The sequence below is a fragment of the Coregonus lavaretus genome, assembly GCF_964263955.1.
Source record: "Coregonus lavaretus genome assembly, chromosome: 31".
Lineage (NCBI taxonomy): Eukaryota > Metazoa > Chordata > Actinopteri > Salmoniformes > Salmonidae > Coregonus > Coregonus lavaretus.
The window spans coordinates 17,560,796-17,584,369 of NC_140018.1; the positions used below are offsets into that span (position 1 = coordinate 17,560,796).

General features: G+C 43.8%; 1 protein-coding gene across 1 annotated transcript; it reads left to right on the forward strand.

Moving 5' to 3' along the window:
• Positions 1-20,238: 20,238 nt before the first annotated feature.
• On the forward strand, positions 20,239-22,152 carry LOC311106787 (R-spondin-3-like; the record flags this gene model as incomplete). Its single annotated transcript, XM_084149173.1, has 6 exons — positions 20,239-20,291; positions 20,870-21,057; positions 21,176-21,316; positions 21,542-21,688; positions 21,833-22,035; positions 22,099-22,152. 6 exons carry the CDS (start codon positions 20,239-20,241, stop codon positions 22,150-22,152), a joined length of 786 nt encoding a protein of 261 aa, XP_084005299.1.
• Between the last annotated feature and the right edge of the window lie 1,422 nt (positions 22,153-23,574).

Here is a 23,574-nt window from a genome sequence, read left to right on the forward strand (position 1 = left end):
AGGTACTTAACTGTCATCCAGAAATGATTTTGATATTGAGATAAAAACTGCTGCATTAGACCATTAAGGATAGGGCTGCTAGAGTTGACTGCACCAACCCAGTTTTCATCTACACAGGTTGACAAAACACCAGGCATGTTGAAGGTCCCAGACATTCATCCTGATTTCCATGTAAAATAGCCTTTGTTTGGTTATTGTAACAGCATCAATATATACAAAATGCTTTTATAATTTAGCTAGCTAGCTAGTTAACCTTGTACAATTTCCTCCTGATTCCGCTCACACGAGGCTCGAACCCAGGAGTAAGTTTCACACATCCCCATGTGCTACATTCACCCCCTCAAACTTTTTCCACAGCGAACCCAGCGTTGAGCTGAGTTCAACTGCAGATCCGAGTCACGGCACCATTTGTAATGGACGCAACGCTAATTGCTTAACAAGTACCGCTTCCTCCTGAATCAGCTCATACTCCCAACTCTACCTGCATCGCTGCCTCTGGGGAGGTCCTGAGTGCTCCACAACATATTTTTAGGGCTTGGGCCTGGATAACATCTAGCTTTTATAAAGATGTCTGAGCTGCTAATCCATATGCTATACTTCCATAATCCATTGATGACCTTAACAGCGCTATATATATATATATATATATACAGTGAGGGAAAAAAGTATTTGATCCCCTGCTGATTTTGTACGTTTGCCCACTGACAAAGACATGATCAATCTATAATTTTAATGGTAGGTTTATTTGAACAGTGAGAGACAAAATAGCAACAAAAAAATCCAGAAAAACGCATGTAAAAAATGTTATGAATTGATTTGCATTTTAATGAGGGAAATAAGTATTTGACCCCTCTGCAAAACATGACTTACTACTTGGTGGTTTCTTGTAGTTGGCCACCAGGTTTGCACACATCTCAGGAGGGATTTTGTCCCACTACTCTTTGCAGATCTTCTGCAAGTCATTAAGGTTTCGTGCCTGACGTTTGGCAACTCGAACCTTCAGCTCCCTCCACAGATTTTCAATGGGATTAAGGTTTGGAGACTGGCTAGGCCACTCCAGGACCTTAATGTGCTTCTTCTTGAGCCACTCCTTTGTTGCCTTGGCCGTGTGTTTTGGGTCATTGTCATGCTGGAATACCCATCCACGACGCATTTTCAATGCCCTGGCTGAGGGGAGGTGGTTCTCACCCAAGATTTGATGGTACATGGCCCCGTCCATCGTCCCTTTGATGCGGTGAAGATGTCCTGTCCCCTTAGCAGAAAAACACCCCAAAAGCCTAATGTTTCCACCTCCATCTTTGACAGTGGGGGTGGTGTTCTTGGGGCCATAGGCAGCATTCCTCCTCCTCCAAACATGGCGAGTTGAGTTGATGCCAAAGAGCTCGATTTTGGTCTCATCTGACCACAACACTTTCACCCAGTTCTCCTCTGAATCATTCAGACGTTCATTGGCAAACTTCAGACGGGACTGTATATGTGCTTTCTTGTTACCAATTGTTTTCTTGGTGACTATGGTCCCAGCTGCCTTGAGATCATTGACAAGATCCTCCCGTGTAGTTCTGGGCTGATTCCTCACCGTTTTCATGATCATTGCAACTCCACGAGGTGAGATCTTGCATGAAGCCCCAGGCCGAGGGAGATTGACAGTTCTTTGCATAATCGCACCAACTGTTGTCACCTTCTCACCAAGCTGCTTGGCGATGGTCTTGTAGCCCATTCCAGCCTTGTGTAGGTCTACAATCCTGTCCCTCACATCCTTGGAGAGCTCTTTGGTCTTGGCCATGGTGGAGAGTTTGGAATCTGATTGATTGATTGCTTCTGTGGACGTGTGTCTTTTATACAGGTAACAAACTGAGATTAGGAGCACTCCCTTTAAGAGTGTGCTCCTAATCTCAGCTCGTTACCTGTATAAAAGACACCTGGGAGCCAGAAATCTTTCTGATTGAGAGGGGGTCAAATACTTATTTCCCTCATTAAAATGCAAATCAATTTATAACATTTTTGACATGCGTTTTTCTGGATTTTTTTGTTGTTATTCTGTCTCTCACTGTTCAAATAAACCTACCATTAAAATTATAGACTGATCATTTCTTTGTCAGTGGGCAAACGTACAAAATCAGCAGGGGATCAAATACTTTTTTCCCTCACTGTATATATATATATATATACAGTGGGGAGAACAAGTATTTGATACACTGCCAATTTTGCAGGTTTTCCTACTTACAAAGCATGTAGAGGTTTATCATAGGTACACTTCAACTGTGAGAGATGGAATCTAAAACAAAAATCCAGAAAATCACATTGTATGATTTTTAAGTAATTAATTAGCATTTTATTGCATGACATAAGTATTTGATACATCCGAAAAGCAGAACTTAATATTTGGTACAGAAACCTTTGTTTGCAATTACAGAGATCATGTTTCCTGTAGGTCTTGATCAGGTTTGCACACACTGCAGCAGGGATTTTGGCCCACTCCTCCATACAGACCTTCTCCAGATCATTCAGGTTTCGGGGCTGTCGCTGGGCAATACGGACTTTCAGCTCCCTCCAAAGATTTTCTATTGGGTTCAGGTCTGGAGACTGGCTAGGCCACTCCAGGACCTTGAGATGCTTCTTACGGAGCCACTCCTTAGTTGCCCTGGATGTGTGTTTCGGGTCGTTGTCATGCTGGAAGACCCAGCCTCGACCCATCTACAATGCTCTTACTGAGGGAAGGAGGTTGTTGGCCAAGATATCGCGATACATGGCCCCATCCATCCTCCCCTCAATATGGTGCAGTCGTCCTGTCCCCTTTGCAGAAAAGCATCCATAAAGAATGATGTTTCCACCTCCATGCTTCACGGTTGGGATGGTGTTCTTGGGGTTGTACTCATCCTTCTTCTTCCTCCAAACACGGCGAGTGGAGTTTAGACCAAAAAGCTCTATTTTTGTCTCATCAGACCACATGACCTTCTCCCATTCCTCCTCTGGATCATCCAGATGGTCATTGGCAAACTTCAGACGGGCCTGGACATGCGCTGGCTTGAGCAGGGGGACCTTGCGTGCGCTGCAGGATTTTAATCCATGACGGCGTAGTGTGTTACTAATGGTTTTCTTTTAGACTGTGGTCCCAGCTCTCTTCAGGTCATTGACCAGGTCCTGCCGTGTAGTTCTGGGCAGATCCCTCACCTTCCTCATGATCATTGATGCCCCACGAGGTGAGATCTTGCATGGAGCCCCAGACCGAGGGTGATTGACCGTCATCTTGAACTTCTTCCATTTTCTAATAATTGCGCCAACAGTTGTTGCCTTCTCACCAAGCTGCTTGCCTATTGTCCTGTAGCCCATCCCAGCCTTGTGCAGGTCTACAATTTTATCCCTGATGTCCTTACACAGCTCTCTGGTCTTGGCCACTGTAGAGAGGTTGGAGTCTGTTTGATTGAGTGTGTGGACAGGTGTCTTTTATACAGGTAACGAGTTCAAACAGGTGCAGTTAATACAGGTAATGAGTGGAGAACAGGAGGGCTTCTTAAAGAAAAACTAACAGGTCTGTGAGAGCCGGAATTCTTACTGGTTGGTAGGTGATCAAATACTTATGTCATGCAATAAAATGCAAATTAATTACTTTAAAATCATACAATGTGATTTTCTCACAGTTGAAGTGTACCTATGATAAAAATTACAGACCTCTACATGCTTTGTAAGTAGGAAAACCTGCAAAATCGGCAGTGTATCAAATACTTGTTCTCCCCACTGTATATATCATTTTCAACATCATTGTATCTGCCCCCCACTCCATTCCTGACAAGAACGCATCACATTCAATCGTTTATTTCCTTTGACAACTACTCTGTTCATTTGCTCTGCCCATGTCATTCGAGTGTCAAACCAGAGCCCCAGGAACCTAAACCCTCCCACCCTCTCCCGATTTCTTCCATACAACTTCAAGTATATTTCCTCCCCAACCTTCCTTCTAGAAAAAAAACACAGTCTGTGTTTTCTCAACTGAAAACTTGAAGCCCCACCTGAGGGACTACTGCTCTACTTCACTAATCGCTTCTTGAACTCTTCTGGCTGTATGGGTAATATTTCCCCCTTTTCCACAGCGCTCCATCATCCGCAAACAATGACCGCCCAATATCAGGTCTCACCTGAGAGAATACATTGTCAATCATAATGGAGAACAACAAAGGACTAATGACACTTCCCTGGGGGATACCATTATCCACCTCATAGCTTTCTGACATAGAGCTCCCCACCCTCACTTGTATTGATTTCCCAAAAGGAAAATCCTTTATCCAGTTAAAAACCCTTCCTCCAACCCCCATGGTATCCAGCTTGATAAGTAGGCCTTCCTTCCACATCATATCATAAACCTTCTCTACATCAAAGAAAACAGCTACCACCACCTCCATATTTGCCTTCCGTATGTCTGACTCAAGGCACAGTACAGGATCCATCGTTCCTCTGCCTTTCCTGAACCCACTTTGATCAGGTGACCTTAGTGCTCTACTCTCCAGAAAGTAAGTCAGCCTTTCCGTTATCATCCTTTCCATACGTTTACATACATGAGATGTCAACGCTATCGGCCTATAGGTTGAAGGACTAGTAGGGTCTTTCCCTGGTTTCCGTAGTGGCACCACTACCGCCTGCTTCCAACTTCCAGGCAGTCTCCCTTCCTGCCACACCTTATTGTAAAGGCCCAATACTTTCCCCATTGCAGTGTCACTGAGATGAGCCATCATGATGTAACACATCTCATCCTTCCCAGGAGATGTTACCCCAGCTTTAGCTAATGCTCTATTCATCTCAGCCAACGTAAAAGGGCTATTCAATGTATCCCCCACCATCTCTCTCTGATCCAGGACCCCCGGATGTTCTCCTCTGACCCTTTCTCTCCCACGCTGCCCCTCTTCTGTCAGATTATTTGAGCTGTGCACCTTCACAAATGCCTGGGCTAACATCTCTGCCTTCTCCATATCTCTCACTGCAACAATCTCCCCACTTTTCAGCACAGGGAGATCCCAATCTCTTCTGACCCCACTCATCCTCTTAATCATCCCCCATACCTCACCCACAGGAGTGGTCCTGCCTATGTTTCCACAGAACCGGCGCCAATATTCCCTCTTAGCTGTCCTAATGATCCTCCTTACTACTGCTTGTGCTTGTTTATACTGAATCAGGTGCTGGTAAGTTTCTGCCCTGTCCTTGTACATTGACTTCAATTATGTTGGCCACATTGGGGCGCCAAAGCCCTATGATTACCAAATAATGTATTGAGATCAGATGTTTCATAGATTAGAAAATGAGCAGAATGTAGACCCAGTTTCACCTAGTTCCATCCTTTCCCACTACCCGCGACTGGACTTCATCTCACTACCATATTTGGTGGTGAGCAAACGTTCTAAACGGATGCTTGAGCTTTATAGCCCCTGTGACGTGTCTGGGTTAACCCTTCTGTCTGTGATTATGCTACTGTAAAATGGAGACAACGGGCTTGTTTGAGTGCTAAGGCTGAACCAACCGACTGAAGGCCAAAGTCGAGGAGTGGAGTCAGGGGAAGGGCATCTGCTACAGCCGAAAGTCGGACACTGATGTGGTTTTCCGACAGCATGGCTCATTGCAACATGGCAGTGTCGCCACTGTTTATAAACGTTTTCCTTTAGAATGTCGAAATAAACATGTCTCCAAGCCCCATATCACACACTCAAACTGTAAATATGTGTGTACATTGTACTATCAATTGGGGAGGAGAGCCTCCTATCACATTCATTTTTACATATCCACTGTATACATGGCAATCGTGGCAAAGTTTTATGGCAGACTACAACCCAAAAAGGTGTATTACCGCTACCAACTGGACGGGGTTGAAAAAACCAAGCTAAAAATAAACCAATAAGAAACCACATTGACAAAACCAAATCCCCAAAACCCACTTCTTCCTTCTTTGAAATCTCCATATCTCCCTTCTCAGGCTCTATGACCTGAGAGGGTGGTACGGCTTGTGACAATACTCCATGCAACTCCTCCGCCGAGAAGTCTTTCAGTCCTAGGAACCGTTCCCGCCGCATCCACAATGAATCCTGAACTGGAGTGTGAGGCCAGTCACGGCCTACCTACATTCAATTCTCTTCATTAGTCCTGTTCCTCTAAGAAAGTAAAATATAGCCCTTGACACCACCACCGACACTCATTAAAACCCCACTACCCCATTCTATTACTTTGAACCCATCTGCTCTTGCACCATGCCAACGGCCTGGGAGGATGGGACTCCACCCCTTGTAACTCTTCTGAAGTCAAATTTCATATACCCGTGTACATAATAATATGCCATTTAGCAGACGCTTTTATCCAAAGCGACTTACAGTCATGTGTGCATACATTTTTACGTATGGGTGGTCCCGGGGATCGAACCCACTACCCTGGCGTTATAAGCGCCATGCTCTACCAATTGAGCTACAGAGGACATCTCTGCAGCTGCCACCACAACATCTATGTTTTTATGATTTACATTCCATTTCTGCGGTAAAGTTGATAATCATTGCTATGAACGCTAAGAAGCCAACCTTACTGAAGCATTAATCACTCGTTGGCCTATCTTCTTCTTTGTCTTCTTTGTCTTCTTCTTCTTCTTCTTCTTCTTCTTCTTCTTCTTCTTCTTCTTCTTCTTCTTCTTCTTCTTCTATGATATCATGGCGGTCCGCAAACAATCTTTTAAGTGCTGGAATGTACGATCAATCATGATCTGCCCAATTCTGTACTACCATAAAAATAAAAATAAATCCTTACTAACTTCTACCACACCCTCCCCAGCCCCCCTACCCAATTATCTATATCATGCTGAAACACTCCACCCTTAGGATTGTTCAGCATGTCAACAACCATTTCAACAGTAACATGTTACCCCCGATATATCTTTTGCCGTCTCCACAATAACCTTCAACCTGGCATTTCTGCTTTCCACAACCTGAGTCATATTGATAACCTTCCCAATAAAAGCTATGAAGTCAACTTTATTCATTATCAAAGTGTCCTTTGACATCGCACATTCATGAGCGCAAGATTTCTGAACAGGCCCCCAAACCAGCAGAAACACCAGCCCAGACATTAGGTCCACTTAATACAGGGGCAGCCATGGAAGCTCCATCCTTCCACACTGTAGTTCCACCTATCTGTCTTACAGCCTCTGCATACGATACATCATGACTAATTCTATATCTCTGAGCCTCGTTGGCCTATCCCTCTGTGCTTGCACAAATCTACTACCCACTTGGAACGCTGCTGCTGCTGCTCCTGCTCCTGCTCCTGCTGCTGCTGCTGCTGCTGCTCCTGCTGCTGCTGCTCCTGCTGCTGCTGCTCCTGCTCCTGCTGCTCCTGCTCCTGCTGCTGCTCCTGCTCCTGCTGCTGCTGCTCCTGCTCCTGCTCCTGCTCCTGCTGCTGCTCCTGCTGCAGCTCCTGCTGCTGCTGCTGCTCCTGCTCCTTCTTCTTCTTCTTCTTCTTCTTCTTCTATAATATAATGGCGGTCTGCAAACAAATGTTTAAGGTGCATGCTGCCACCTACTGTGCTGGAGTGTGTAGCCAATCACTGTTTACAACATTAGCTCCACATTTCTAAATCCTCCTACCTAACTCTGTACTTGTGAGAAAATAAAAAAGAGCCCTACTAATTTCTAATAGACCCTCCCCCAAATCCCTTCCAAACCCCTTCAACCCCTCTAACCTCAATGACCCTACACTGACTGTAAGTCGCTTTGGATAAAAGCGTCTGCTAAATGGCTTATTATTATTATTATTATTATATTATACACTTCAATATTTCCCTCTCTTCAACATACTTACAACAATATAACAACACATGCTTCACTGTTTCATCGACCATACACTCCAGACACAAACCATTCACATGCTTGCCAACCAGATGTAATGACGAGTTCAATGTACTAGGCGCAATCGAGCAAACACCACCTCTTCCTTCCTAATCTGACCTTTGAATCTTGGTCCACCGACCTTTCTTTGGAGGGCATATAAATGCCAGCCCTTGGGCTCAGAGTCCCATCTTTTCTGCCATCATCTATCAAAATGGCTCTGATCTTACATTTGGCCTACCTCTACCCAGTGGAGCATGAATATCAATTATATCTAGTTCTAAAGCCCTTTTGGCTATCTGGTCTACAATTTCATTCCCTTCCACACCCAAATGGGCTGGGACCCAGCAGAATCTCAATACTACACCCAGTCTCTCGATTCTCCATAATAACATTAATGCCTCCAATAGTAGGTCACTCCTATTAGATTTGCCAGATGTTAAACTATTCAACACAGACAGGGAATCTGAGCATACTATAATTCTGACAGGTTGAACGTCCTCCACCCACTGGAGGGCAACTATAGTACTATCGCCAACAGTTCAACTGAGTATACTGACAGTTCATCTGTTAGTCTTCTACATATCTGCACATCAAATTCAGGAACGTAAACACCTGCTCCTGTGCGCCCACTATCTGGGTCATTGGATCCATCTGTGAAAAGCGGTAGAAATGCATAAAAACGTCTACCAATGTAATTGTCAACCAGTTTCCCTATATCACTAACTTCTGACCAATCTTCTATGCCTTGTCTACTAGTATATTCCCAACAGTTTTCTAGAACAGTAGGAGTGGGATGATCAACCTCACAGCCTTTCAGCCTAACCCTGTCTTTGGTCCCATTCGTGTGGGTCAAACAAAAACATTACTTCTTATTTGGTGGGGTTTGACAGTGGTTGGCATCCGATATGTTGCATTACCGCCTGGACTATAGTATCAATCCATTAAACTTTGTGATACAAAATGGGGAAAATTCTTATTAAAATAAACACCATTCCAACTAACCCTACATTAATTAAAAACCCACTACCCCATTCCACTAAATTGACCCTATCTGCTCCTGCACCATGCCAATGGCCTGGGAGGACGGGACACCACCGCTCAACACACCATGTAACCAGTTGTGTAAAGTACTTATGTAAAAATACTTTAAAGTACTACTTAAGTAGTTTTTGGGGGTATCTATACTTTACTATTTATATTTATTTTACTTCACTACATTCCTAAAGAAAATTATGTACTTTTTACTCCATACATTTTCCCTGACACCCAAAAGTACTCGGTACATTTTGAATGCTTAGCAGGACAGTAAAATGGTCTAATTCACACACTTATCAAGAGAACATCCCTGGTCATCCCTACTGCCTCTGATCTGGCAGACTCACTAAACACATGCTTCATTTGTAAATGATGTCTGAGTGTTGGAGTGTGCCCCTGGCTATCTGTAAATTAAAAAAAACTAGAATATGTGGCCATCTGCTTTGCTTAATATAAGGAATTTGAAATGATTTCTACTTGTACTTTTACTTTTGATACTTAAGTATATTTTAGCAATTACATTTACGTTTGATACTTAAGGATATTTAAAACCAAATACTTTTAGACTTTTACTCAAGTACTGTTTTACTGGGTGACTTTCACTTTTACTTGAGTCATTTTCTATTTAGGTATCTTTACTTTTACTCAAGTATGACAATTGGGTACTTTTTCCACCACTGCCTGTAACTCTTCTGAAGTCAAATCTCGTACAACCAAGTACTTCTCTGTTGCTGCCACCACAACATCTATTTTCTGTGATTTACATTCAATTTCTGCGGTACAGTTGATAACCATTGCTATGAATGCTAAGAAACCAACCTTACTGAAGCATGCATCACTCGTTGGCCTATCCCTCTGAGCTGGCATAGATCTACTACTCACAGGGATCCTCTCAGGATCCCTCACCCTTGACCCATCCTCCTCTACTTTCTTCACTGCCTCAGCATACGACACCTTCTGCACTACTCTGACTCTGGCCACCTCAACCTGCCTCTCTCGCGTCGGACATTTCCGATCCCCAGCAATTATATTATTATTATTATTTAACACTGGCACCCCTAAAGTTGACACACACAACTTTTTCCACCAAAACTACACACTCCTCTGTCCTATGCCCTCCTGCACACTTCCCACATCTTGGAATCTCCCTCCTGCACACTGCTGCTAGATAAACATGGCACCTGAAACACTGCAGTGGATTCGGCACAAAAGCTCTAACAGGATAACTGATATATTCTAACTTGACTTTGTTGGGTAAAGACCACGCTCCCCACTGGGTCTGCGTCGCACCAAAACGACGGGTGTCACAAACACCAGGAATTTTCAACTTCATTTGCTCCACCTCCACACTTAACTCTACCCCATAAATCACTCCTTTCAATGGTGCTCTGTTCCTAAGAGCAAAGCAAGAAACAGATCTTGACCTGTGTTGCGTGGCACGGAAGAAACACAAACAAACATCACAAGTCCACTTTGGGTTGCGTTCACAGTACCCAACATCTTTTCCATCCAACCTGATACCACATATGGATCAGCCAAAAGGCCTGGATGCACTTTCTCCAAGAATCTCACTCCCACTGGGCCAAACTCATCTTTATCATAACAATGGCAAACAAAAACACACTAATGATTGGTTGACAAATAATGCCTTTCACAATGCAGATTGCTGCAAGTTGCAGCTGGTGAGGAGCAACTGCAGAAAATTGAAGTTGACTGCAGTCGAAACTTCATGATCTTTGATCACATGATTGTTGTAAAGTTCATGCAGTTGACATGTAGGCACTCGTAGGACAATTTTTATCCCTATAATGCAGGGTTTCCCAAACTCGGTCCTCAGGACCCCAGGGGGTGCACATTTTGGTTTTTGCCCTGGTTCAAATAATCAACTAATCATCAAGCTTTGATAATTTGAATCAGCTGTATAGTGCTAGGGCAAAAATCAAAACGTGCACCCCTTGGGGTCCTGAGGACCGAGTTGGGAAACGCTGCCATAATGCAACGAACTTTGAAAGGCTTGACAAAAGTGATCTGCTCGAACGTGCCCAGTTAGGGTCTGGTTGGCTTCTCAAAAGCAACAAGGAGCAGTTGATAGAGCATGGCGTTTGCAACGCCAGGGTTGTGGGTTCCTTTCCCACGGGGGGTATAAAAAATTAATAAATAAATAATAATAATAATGTATGCACTCACTAACTGTAAGTCGCTCTGGATAAGAGCGTCTGCTAAATGACTAAAATGTAAAATGTAATTATAACGCAAAACATTTCACACTTTTCCTGGAAAAATACTGACGTCACATTATGCGCCGGTATTGAGCAACGCGGGGGATTGAAAAACGTAAACCACAGATTGTTTTGGTCTGTGAAACAAATGTCGCTGTTTTGAGGATAGGTAATTTAGCTACGAGTTCGGCAATATGTTGAAAAGGGTACCCAAGAAAACATTAAAGTCTCTAATGAAGAAGAAAGCCCACATTCGTGTAGGCACAGCCGCAGATGCAAAGGTAGTTTGAAAATGCTATCGTAGTTAGCAATCGTTACTGACAATTCTACTAACTAGCGAGGCTAACGTTACAACATTGTTTTCAAACAAATAGCTTTAAGGTACAGGCAAACATGCAATGCAACTAAACATGCAATACATCTAACGTTTGTTTTGTAACCTAACTAGCTACTGTAGTAAGATAGTTAGCCATCTCAGTTTCATGCCGTCGGTGTCTGAAGCTGAATCCCTCTCAGGTCGAGCTGAACGTGCTCCTTTTTCTGCATATGCTCGCAGAAGAGGCGAGGACGAAAGCTTTTGAGGAGAAATCTGCGACTATCAAAGCACACCACGTCAAAGTAGTATACAAGGTATTGGTTACTGAACTATATTGGGTGGTAGGACACAAAGGGTGCATCTCAATGGTCTAATGCACAGGTGTCAAACTAATTCCATGGAGGGCGGTTTTCACTCGTCCCTTGTACTTGATTGATCAATAAGGTAATTGATAGGAACTCCCCTCATGTGGTTGTCTAGGTCTTAATTAGACACAAATTGAAAGGAAATAACAAAAACCAGCAGACACAGCCCTCCATGGAATGAATTTGACACCCCTGTTCTAAAGGGGCTCCTCTCCTTCATTAGCACTGATCTGAAATAGCCTGGACAGTAGCCCAATATTAGACCTGATTAATTAATGAGACGAGGTGGGAGTGGTTCAAGGAGGAAGATGGCGGAAGTGGATGCTGAGTTCGAATTAAGCAGCGCGTCGAGAAAAGTTGTTGAAGACAAATGTTCTGAATGGACAACAGTAGTATTGAAAACTGGAACCAAAAAGGAAATTGTCTAAAATTGGAGTAGAGGATATGTGTGTAAATGTTAATGAATCGCTTCTTGTTGGGATCCATTTGTTGAGTAAGGATGTGTATGTGGGAAACCCGTTTGAGGTGTCGAAAATGGTGAAGTATGCGCTTGGAATAGTGTCAGTGACCAGGAGAGGTCTTATTTTGATTAATTGTATTTCTGAAGAACAGAGGAAGATTGCAGTGGGCCTCAAAAGAATCCGGACAACAGAAGTTTTGTGTTTTGAACTTCGGAATATAGCACCCGTCAAAGGAGTCATCTCAGGGGTGACGACGGTTGTTCAGGTGGAATACCTGAAGAGAATTCCTGGTGTGGTTGGTGCCCGGCGTCTGACCCGCTGGGTGAATGGAGAAAAATAAGGAAGTCTGTTGGTCCTGTTGTGTTTTGATAAAGCGCAAATACCTCTACGCATGTGAAGCTTGTTTATGTAAGATACGGCTTAAAGCTTTCGTCCCCAAACCACTGCAGTGTAAGAATTGTAAAGGATTTGGCCATGTTTCAAGTATGTGCAGACGAACAGAGTATACTGAAGAAAGGTGTGTAGAAGGACGACGGTGTTGCAATTGTGGTGGGAATCATGATCCTGAGTTCCTGGAGTGCCCTGTAAGGGTGAAGGAAATTGAGGTGGCAAAAATTGGAGCGGTCATTTGAATCTCCTATGCAGAGGCGACTAAAATAATTGAGAAAACAAGTGATGGTAGTGGATACACCACAGCCTGTAGTAAATGTTTGCTGCCAGACAAGATACCCTGTGTGTTAAAAAGGTGGATTTTGTTGCGTTCATTGCCACAGTTATAAACTGTACAGCACAAGTCTCAAAGAAGTCGAAGAAACTGGACATTATTGTGGCTGCAGCAGAAACGTTTTTGGGACTCAAGGATTTTACATCGAAAGACTTGCAAGGGGTACTGGTGCCGGAAGACCCGCCCTCCCAGGTTCCCCTTGAGGCTGTGTAGGGATCAGATCTGTTTTATTTATTTTTAACAGAAAAGTTGTTTTGATGTATTTATTTTTTGGTAGTGTTTTTGGTAGTTCAGTTTTTTTGGGGAATACTGTTTCCATCCCGCATAGTAGGTGTGTTACGTTCCCCAGTTTCTGTGTTGTGGTTTGTGTATTTTCATGTAGGTATTTCAGGAAATGGGTTCCTGAAATTCCCCAACAAGCAGCTGATTGATTGGATGAACATTGATGATTGGAGAGCTGACCCTGCGCCCTCGTCAGGAGGCAGCTGTCTCCAATTACCAACTCCTCCTGAAGCTATATAAGCCCCAGTTGCTCAGAAAAGGGGGGGAACCAGAATGGCTGAGAGTTACAGAATGTTGGTTGTATGCTAAGATTTTGCTATGTACTGTGTTGTTGTTGCTGTGAGAACCAATTGTAATGTTTTGTGTTAGTTTGTGGCTCAGAGAGTTTCTTTAATGTCCTGAGTTATTTTTTTTCTCAGGTTTTGTTGTGAACCAGTTTGTGCAATTTTGTTTAATTTGTTCCCAAGGGGGGAAGGGGAAGGCACCTAGGGAGTGCTTAGGCAAGAGGCCCGCGGGCATACATTACCCGTAGAGGTATACTGTCTATGCACACTAGGAAAGACCTGGGCGGACCATCCCTTGTATTTTGGTTAGTGCACCAGGAGGTGCTAGTTAAGTAAGTAGTGGGTAGGCAGGTAAGGTAGGAGAGGGGGCTTTGATATTTACTTTCTTTGCTTTGGTTCCGTCCAGCCCCTTTTCCCCAAACTTACCGTGCGAAGGAATAAATTCCCTGTTAACGGTATTCTCTGCCTTTTGTCATCCTTACTCATACTCACACCTACAGTCCCATACCTCTTTCACAGCACGGAGAGTTGAGTTGTAGCAGGGTGTTGCGTTCCCTCTTCCAAGAGGAGTGCGTAACAGGTGGCAGGATGCACATTAAATTGTGTGATCGCCAAGAAGAAGAAGAATGAAACGAGGTCTAAGGGCGTTCCATAGCGACTGTGTTGCCAGGTCTAGGTAAAATGTCTAGCCCAATGACCACTGAAAACCCACCCACAAGGCCTGAAAACTAGGCCCAAAAAATGTTGCTCAGCAAGAGAGTTGCCACATTTATCCAATAGGTGTCTCCATATTACTGTCGTTCTTACTTGCCATGATGTGTGTGCGTGCTGCTCTCCTCTAACTCGTGACTCAGCTTCCTGCTGCAGCGCTCTCTCAACGCACAAAGATCCCTCCGGACATCCCCCTTCCTTCCTAGAAAGAGAAATGCCATGGTGGCTGCGGTGTAATTTAGAAGTAGCTCAAAAACCTGCGACCAATATATTTTCACAATTTTCATTTTCAAAGTAGCCCAGTTGCAGGAAACCCTGGTCAGATAACTCATGGTCCAATGTCTGTACCTCCTAGCAGCATATGTCCCGCGTCCAAAGCTACCTCCATAATCGGTAGACGGTTCTGATTGTGGAATCGCGGTTTGCATCGCCGAGCAGTGAACAAGAATCTATTAAATCCAGCTTTTAGATGCTACCCCCCTCCCCAAATCAAACTGTAATATGGATGCCAATGTTTTGTTCTAGCTTTGCATGCACACGTTTCCTTTATTTACCTGCCCGTTTTGCCACAGACGTGTCTGTGCGCAAAGCGAAAACTAAACATTGGCATCCATATTACATTCTGAGGGTGGGGGTAGCATCTAAAAACTGGATTTAATAGAACCGTTGACTGATTTCTGGAATCTAGCTTTGGACTGGGGACACATGCTGCTAGCAGGTACAGTCATTGGACCAGGAGTTATCTCGAACACAGTCACTATGGAATGCCCATAGACCTCGTCTCATTAATTAATGAAATCATTAATCAAACATCTAATATTGAGCTACCTGGACAGGTGAAGCAAATTCCCCTGATAGGGTTTTCAGAACGATGTAAATGAGGCAAGGAGAGGCTATTGAAATGTTGCCATTTTCTTGAATCCTTTATGGACACGGGCAAATTCCTGTGGTTGCTGTATAGACATAACAGATATCATGATAGTGAGTCATGTAGATTAATGGATATCCTACATTTGTAGATGTCCTATTCCTTAAGTTAATTTATCACAGGAGAGTTTTATGTTTCATGACTTTGAACATGAAAAATAATGTCATCATGCTACTTTTCAAATTTCAATGAGGTTTTGATTCTTTCCTTAGAAACTGCTGAAACGAGCGAGAGGGTGAAGGGGAGAGACCTTTCTACATGATTCAACAACTGATTTACAAGTATTTTATTAAAAGTCACATTGGTCTGAATAATACATTTAACCTGTGTTTTATTTTGAATTTTTATTAGTCTTTACTTTTCAGTCGCTAGTCTTTATCTGTTTGCATTTCATATGTTTTGTCTGCCATTTTAGCATTTGCACAATGCAGAGTATTTTAGAACACTTTTATATGCTGTCCAATTAAATGTTGTGTTCTGTAAATCTATCTTTGGTGTAGACCTAGTTGTCCCTGCCAAGTTCCATCAAGCCTACCAGAAAGTGTGTTTCCTGTCATACTATTCTAGTTCCCTGTCAGAGAAATGTGCTTCTTTGTCTTTTGAGAGGAGTGAGATTCACCCAGTGCCTTCTATTATTTTCTTTGTTATAAAGATAGAGCATTAATGAACCGCTAGAGAGCCCTCAAATTCAAATGTGGACCTTGAAGCTAGTTCCCCTCTAATCAGGGACTGGTTTAGACTTGGGACACCAGGTGGGTGCAATTCATTATCAGGCACAACAGAACCAGCAGTAATCTGGACCTCCTAGGGTAAGATTGGAATACCCCTGGCCTAGAGCCTTGTCCTATCTCAGGCCTCAGTCTTCTTTTTCACCAACAGTTTGTCACGGTGGTCAGAGCCTCAGGCTGAATGCTTCACAGACTGTTCACTAAGCATTGGCCTGCCCCCAAGACTCTTCACGCTACATACATTATCTGCGTGTCGATGTTATCCCACTCATCTTTTATCGCAGGGTTTTCTGAAGCCATGGCACTTGACGTGTGGTATGTGTTCACTTTCCTATCAAATTGCTCAAGCAGACACTGTTATCTGGTAGTAATCTTAGAGCCCTTTAGGTGGTCTGCTGTAGGGATCTTAAGTTTCTTCATTGTGATAATCAGGTTTATTATGATGAGAAGAACATTCACAGAGGACACAATGTCCTGTAATTATACTAATGGACAGATGCATATAGTTTCTTTTTTTACTAAACTCCGCAAAAAAAGGAACGTCCTCTCACTGTCAACTGCGTTTATTTTCAGCAAACTTAACATGAGTAAATATTTGTATGAACATAACAAGATTCAACAACTGAGACATAAACTGAACAAGTTCCACAGACGTGACTAACAGAAATTGAATAATGTGTCCCTGAACGGGGGGGGGGGGCAAAAGTAAATATCTGGTGTGGCCACCAGCTGCATTAAGTACTGTAGTGCATCTCCTCATGGACTGCACCCGTTTTGCCAGTTCTTGCTGTGAGATGTTGCCCCACTCGTCTAACAAGGCACCTGCAAGTTCCCGGACATTTCTGGGGGGAATGGCCCTAGCCCTCACCCACCGATCCAACAGGTCCCAGACGTGCTCAATGGGATTGCGATCCGGGCTCTTCGCTGGCCATGGCAGAACACAAACATTCCTGTCTTGCAGGAAATCACGCACAGAACGAGCACTATGGCTGGTGGCATTGTCATGCTGGAGGGTCATGTCAGAATGAGCATGCAGGAAGGGTACCACATGAGGGAGGAGGATGTCTTCCCTGTAACGCACAGCGTTGAGATTGCCTGCAATGACAACAAGCTCAGTCCGATGATGCTGTGACACACCACCCCAGACCATGACGGACCCTCCACCTCCAAATTGATCCCGCTCCAGAGTACAGGCCTCGGTGTAATGGTCATTCCTTTGACGATAAACGCGAATCCGACCATCACCCCTGGTGAGACAAAACCGCAACCCGTCAGTGAAGAGCACTTTTTGCCAGTCCTGTCTGATCCAGCGACGGTGGGTTTGTGCCCATAGGCGACGTTGTTGCCGGTGATGACTGGTGAGGACCTGCCTTACAACAGGCCTACAAGCCCTCAGTCCAGCCTCTCTCAGCCTATTGCGGACAGTGTGAGCACTGATGGAGGGATTGTGCATTCCTGGTGTAACTCATGCAGTTGTTGTTGCCATCCTGTACCAGTCCTGCAGGTGTGATGTTCGGATGTACCGATCCTGTGCAGGTGTTGTTACACGTGGTCTGCCACTGCGAGGACGATCAGCTGTCCGTCCTGTCTCCCTGTAGCGCTGTCTTAGGCGTCTCACAGTACGGTCATTGCAATTTATTGCCCTGGCCACATCTGCAGTCCTCATGCCTCCTTGCAGCATGCCTAAGGCACGTTCACGCAGATGAGCAGGGACCCTGGGCATCTTTCTTTTGGTGTTTTTCAGAGTCAGTAGAAAGGCCTCTTTTAGTGTCCTAAGTTTTCATAACTGTGACCTTAATTGCCTACCGTCTGAATGCTGTTAGTGTCTTAACGACCGTTCCGCAGGTGAATGTTAATTAATATATTTTTTTAAGGTTAATTGAACAAGCATGGGAAACGGTGTTTAAACCCTTTACAATGAAGATCTGTGAAGTTATTTGGATTTTTACTAATTATCTTTGAAAGACAGGGTCCAGAAAAAGGGACGATTCTTTTTTTGCTGAGTTTATATGCCTCATCTCATGCATAATCATATTTTGGTGGCTTGACATGAAAACCAACAATCTAAGCCAGTGCAGATGGTTTGGATTTGTTCAGTCTCTCTCCCACTGCTCCTCTGTCATTATAGCTACCTATTTTCCTACTCCCTCATGTTCTGGTTCATATACAGTCAATGAACTAAGTAGACCAGACCCAGCTGCTATCGCGTTGGTGTCTATGGGAGAGCCACCCCTTAAGTAGACTGGAACTGTGTCCATTTTTTTCAATGTTAAATGGCCTGTGTAAGACATCTTCATTTATCCAGCATCTTGGTTTCCCCCCACCCCCAGCTGGGTTGATTTGCCTCCCTCCTCTCTAGCGATTGTTTTCCTTTGAGTCTGATCTGGCATTCCAGTGAGCATAGCCTCTCCTTGTTTATGTTCAGTTAGTAGTGGGGTTTCTGGGTGTGGAACCCCTCCCCTCTGACCCCCTGACAGTCCCATTGTCTGCCTCGGACAGCTCCCCGACCCACTGGGGTCACCCCGACCCCCTCCGGCCTACATAGCCTCACTGTCACTGACCCACAGATTGACACGGCTCCCCTTACTGTCAACAGCTCAGCTCCTGCACGCTGCTCCAGTCAGACACTTACAGCAGAGCAGCTCAGAGCAGCTATCACTCATGTTCAGGGTCCAGATGCAGGGCAAAAAACGACAAACATGACGCTCGGTGGGAACCGGAAAGGCAAAAACATTATTTTCCCAACACTGCAAGAAAGCATACTTATACAGCTAGAAGAGGGAGCTCTGTTCTGTTTTATCTTAATATCAGTGTTATCTTGTCCTTGAGGGAACAACATGCTAACATTTCTGTAATTTCACTGGGAAAATAAAGTAGTCATTTTATTTAATGTAAAAATGTTTGCCTGTGTGTGTATAGGAGAACCTGTTTTCAATTTGGTCTTAGACTCGTCCAGCTTCAGTCTGGCAACGTCTTTGGGTTTTGTCTCAACAGATAAATCTGCTGCAACGTCGACCCGCTGAACGCTCCCGCTGATACCATTTTTGACACTTTTCCAGAAACCAGAAGTAGAGCTGTGGATGATGTTATTCTTCTCCCCGTCCCCTGCTAAAAAGCACATGCCCCCCCCCCCAAAAAAAAAAATAGCACTGTGGTGTCCATCTAGCTACCAACAGACAATAAAAACATTGTGTAGTTCAGACAATATGCTCTAGGTGAAGTAAACAGGATATTAGCTGATTTGTCATTTCAAAAAAATTGTTTCTGAGAGGAAACACTTCTATGTAAAAGACACAAAGGCAAGTCTGTCGGATGGTTGGGGCATCGGTTTTTGGTTCCCAGGCCATAATGTACACTGGGATCCCAAACAATTATCCCTTTGGAAGTGTGTGTGGCTTTTGGCACTTCTCTGTTCTCTATGGGTAACAGGCAATGGTTGATGCTTTCTGACACCTTCCTGTCCGGTCTGTTCTTTAGCTTAGTTTTGTTTTCTTGTCGGACGTTAGCAAGTCGCTCTGTATTTGAGAGTTTGGTTTCATTTCCTGGTTACATTCACTTCTGAGTTAATCTGAAACACACAGCATAGTTTTGGGGCATAAACTTCAGGGAAAAGTCGTGAAGCTTTCAGTCAGCAATGGGAATCTGACTTATTTTTGAAGTTTATTTTTTCACTCAATCCAAGCTGCTGGGTGACATTGACAGAGTGCCTGGTGTAAAATGTGAGAGGTGACTCACAAGTGCACTTATGCTCCTTTGTTTTAAATGAAACCAAATGCACTGACATATTTCTTACACATAGTCACCCACTCACCCTTTTTTCATTAGAATGGGGAATGATGAAGGTATCTATGCAGATGGGGAGAATCCCAAGTAGGTGAAGCAGACTCACAACAGGACAATAAAAGTTAATAGGTCTACTTGAACGTGCTTACTTTAATATGACAACTTTTGCATTGAGAGCAGGTGTATGTGTGTGAGTGAGACAGAGAGGGGGAGAAAGCAAACTGACTGCTAACCCAAAACCTTGCATTAGATTTGAGGTGCGACTATCATGATGTTCTGAGATGTTTGCATTCCTTATGGATTCTGACGGCATGGGTGATTTCATGGAATTTTTCTTGGATTTTTCTTCTGGAAAACAGATTTTGTTAGCGTGCATACTGGGGTTGGGACCATTGTGGATGATGTTCTTTTAAAAACAATTCTGGCGAAAAAATCATTTTCAGGTATTTTATTTACAACAAAGGATGCCCTATCTGTTGGAGAAATAACCTTAATTCCAAAGAGGGTAAAATGCTAATTCGGATACCAATTCTGATTTGGATTCTGCACTTCATGGATCTTATTAACGGACAATATTACTCAAGACATCCACGACACAGACGTAAGTAGCCAACCAACACATTTGACATTCGGACACCTGTTCTGCGTAATTCTACACACATTTGACTCCTCTCCATACATGCGTGAAAGCATGGACATTACTATGTGGGTGCAATGAATTTTACTTTCAGGCAACAATGCGGTCATATATTTTCATGGTTTATACGCATTGGCTTACTATGTGAACCAATTTTTTTTTACATTTTTAGTCATTTAGCAGACGCTCTTATCCAGAGCGACTTACAGTACATTGTAACGTTTGGCTGAGGGTTTGATAAACCTGGGCTGGCTTCTGTTTCTATTCTTGGTACATTGAATGTGCCATGTATAGTAAGTCATTACTCAGGTTTATGAGCATGTCAGGCAGCCTATACAGCATATGTTGAGTATAGAGTATAATGATTTGTGATAATGTAGTTCTTCCAAAAAAGACTGAAGTTGTATGGGATTCAAGTTTGACCAAATTTCACATGCACGTGCTCAAGGCGTGTAACTGCATCCACTCTTACGCAGGGACACATACACACGTGTGAGAGAGAAAGACAAACACACAGCCATAACACCAGCTCTTCTCTCCAGGTAGCTCAATGGTGAGCAGGTTGTGTCATGCTGGCTGCCTGACATGCTCAGCGTTAAACGGCTGCCTGTCCTGTAAGCCCCGCCTCTTCCTCCACTTGGGTCGTGATGGGATGCGGGAGAGGGGGACCTGTCTGCTATCCTGCCCCAGAGGTCACTATGGGACACGCTCCCCACATGTCAACACCTGCACTAGTGAGTCGTGATGGATGAACAATACTGACACTGTTATGGAGCGTTGTGATAATGTAATACATAGTGTAATGCCCTGAGCATGTATCCACTCTAACCACGGTCCCTGTCTGTGTCTCAGAGTGCAGGGAGGACTGTGTTTCCTGCTTCAACAGGAACTTCTGCACTCACTGTCGCCAGGGCCACTACCTGTACAGAGGGAGGTGTGAGGACAGCTGCCCCGAGGGCCTGACCCCAAACGCTGCACTAAGAGAGTGCAATGGTGAGTCTATTACACTACAGCTGAACAGTGATCTTCCTCCATAGTCATAATGTGTTCAAAGTCTGGCTAAAACTGATAAGATCCAGTATTGGTCGGCCAAGAATCTGGGCTTGGAACATCAAAATCACACATTGTGGAAGAAGACAGATATAAAGTACATATTTACAGAAGGGAGAAAGATCAATATAGAAATGTGTCTCTAACCTCTATGTCCCTCCGTCCCAGATTGTCCAGTGGGCTGTGAGGTGTGTGTGACGAGGAACACCTGCACCAGGTGTAGAGCAGGACAGTACCTCCTGCATGGCCAGTGCCATCATACCTGCCCAGTGGGGTTTGAGCCTGATGGACAGCTCATGGACTGCATTTCTCAAGGTTAGTGACTCTCTGTCCTTCCCCATCTCTGTACATGAGCCATCCCAATAGATAATTGATCGATCACTCTACAATGCAAATTTGAGTGTATATTTTGTGTATCTTTCTACTCTACAATGTCATGCCTCCCCATCTCTCTCTCAGTACACTGTACAGTGGGAGAATGGGTTGACTGGGGCCCCTGCTTTCGGAGAGGGAGGACCCGGGGCTACAAGAAGTTTGAGGAGGTACAAAGACGAGAGGTCCTACGGCACCCCACCCTGTATGGCGACCCCTGCCCCGACGTCAAAGAGTGGAGGAAATGTGTCATCAAAAGGAGACCGAGTCCAGGTATACTGGTGATCAAAGTGAAATGTTTGACTTATTTCAGTTTTCCCACATATCTTACATTGTCCTCTCCCCTTCTACAGGAAGATCAGATGGCAAAGGCATTAGGCCAACAGAACATTGATGCAAGATCATAGACGGGAGCAAAATAATAGCAAGTGGCAGATGTGATCAAAAACAGGATAGATGGACAGGAGGAGGACTGGATTGACTGGGTTGAAAGAGAGACCTCCATTGCCTGGACCTCAGTCGTGCATGTAGTCAGGAACAGTGTGCAACAATTTATTCCTCTATGTTTGTGACCAGCTGTTGACCTGCCTTGGTTGAGAGACCTTGGAGTAGATAACATTATCTGTTCTAGAATTTCGGGTTCAACATTTTGGGTTCATTACATGTCACCCACACGATCCATTCCAGAAAAAGGTCACTAAATTGATATGAACTGAATTGAGCAGTGTTTAAAAAGCTAAATGTGTTATTCAAAATAGTTTTTTTTTGTTTCAATCATCATGATGGTGGATAGCCCACTTGTTCTACACGTGTAGCATTTCTCTGTATATCAAGTCAAATTGAAACTATTGATGCCTTTTCATGATTGAAATCATTGTTACAGGCCTACATAAAAGGTTTGTGTAGGAGATTGTATAGTCAATTACAGTATATTGTCTTCACAAATATGACTGAATTAAAAAATGTACCAAAAAACATTGTTTTTAAGTGGAAAGCCTACTCCAAATATGTCTATAGCTAGCTAAATATAACAAATTATATTCAATATTTACTATACATTTTCTACTACATTAAGGCGGCAGGTAGCCTATCGTTTGGGGGATTTGAATCCCAAAGCCGACAAAGTGAAAAATGTGTTGATGTGCCCTAGCCCTCGATCATGACTCTCAGTTCCATTCCATTACACATAAGGGTCATTGGACGAAAGCGGGTTCTGTAGGGGGAGTTTTGTTAAGATCCCAGATGCTCCATCTGAACAGTAACACGCGTCGCTTGCAGTACGGTCTTGGAAGCATAAGGACCTTATCCTTCATATCAGTAAAAAAAAAAGTTACATTGATACACACATTGATAGGGTTAGTGTTCCCACATGGCCATGTCTCCATGTTACAGCGCTTGTTTGTGGAAAACAGACGGAAGAAAATAGTCAACCACCTGTGCTAATTAGCTATCTAGTATGCTGCGTGTGTAATATAAGTGCGCAACTTGGGAAATGTAGCGGAAGTGTAGTTTTATCGGATGAAGGCACCCATAGCTGTATGGATCTCTACTAAACTGCTACAGTAATTGTATATTTTTTATTTGAAGGATTCTTTCTCGCTGATGAATGATAAGGGTCATATGTTTCAAAAGCCGGATTGCAAGCGATGAAAACGTTAAAACACAGTGTCGGGATTGTAGTTCACATGAGGCTGTTGTGGGCGAAGCTAATGGCTGAGAACTGTAAGGAGAAGGCAGAATGCCGCCTAGAGTTTTCTATAGCTAGATGTACCCTTGAGCAAGGCACTTAAACTTGATTGCTCCATGGTCGCATCTGATAATAGCTGACC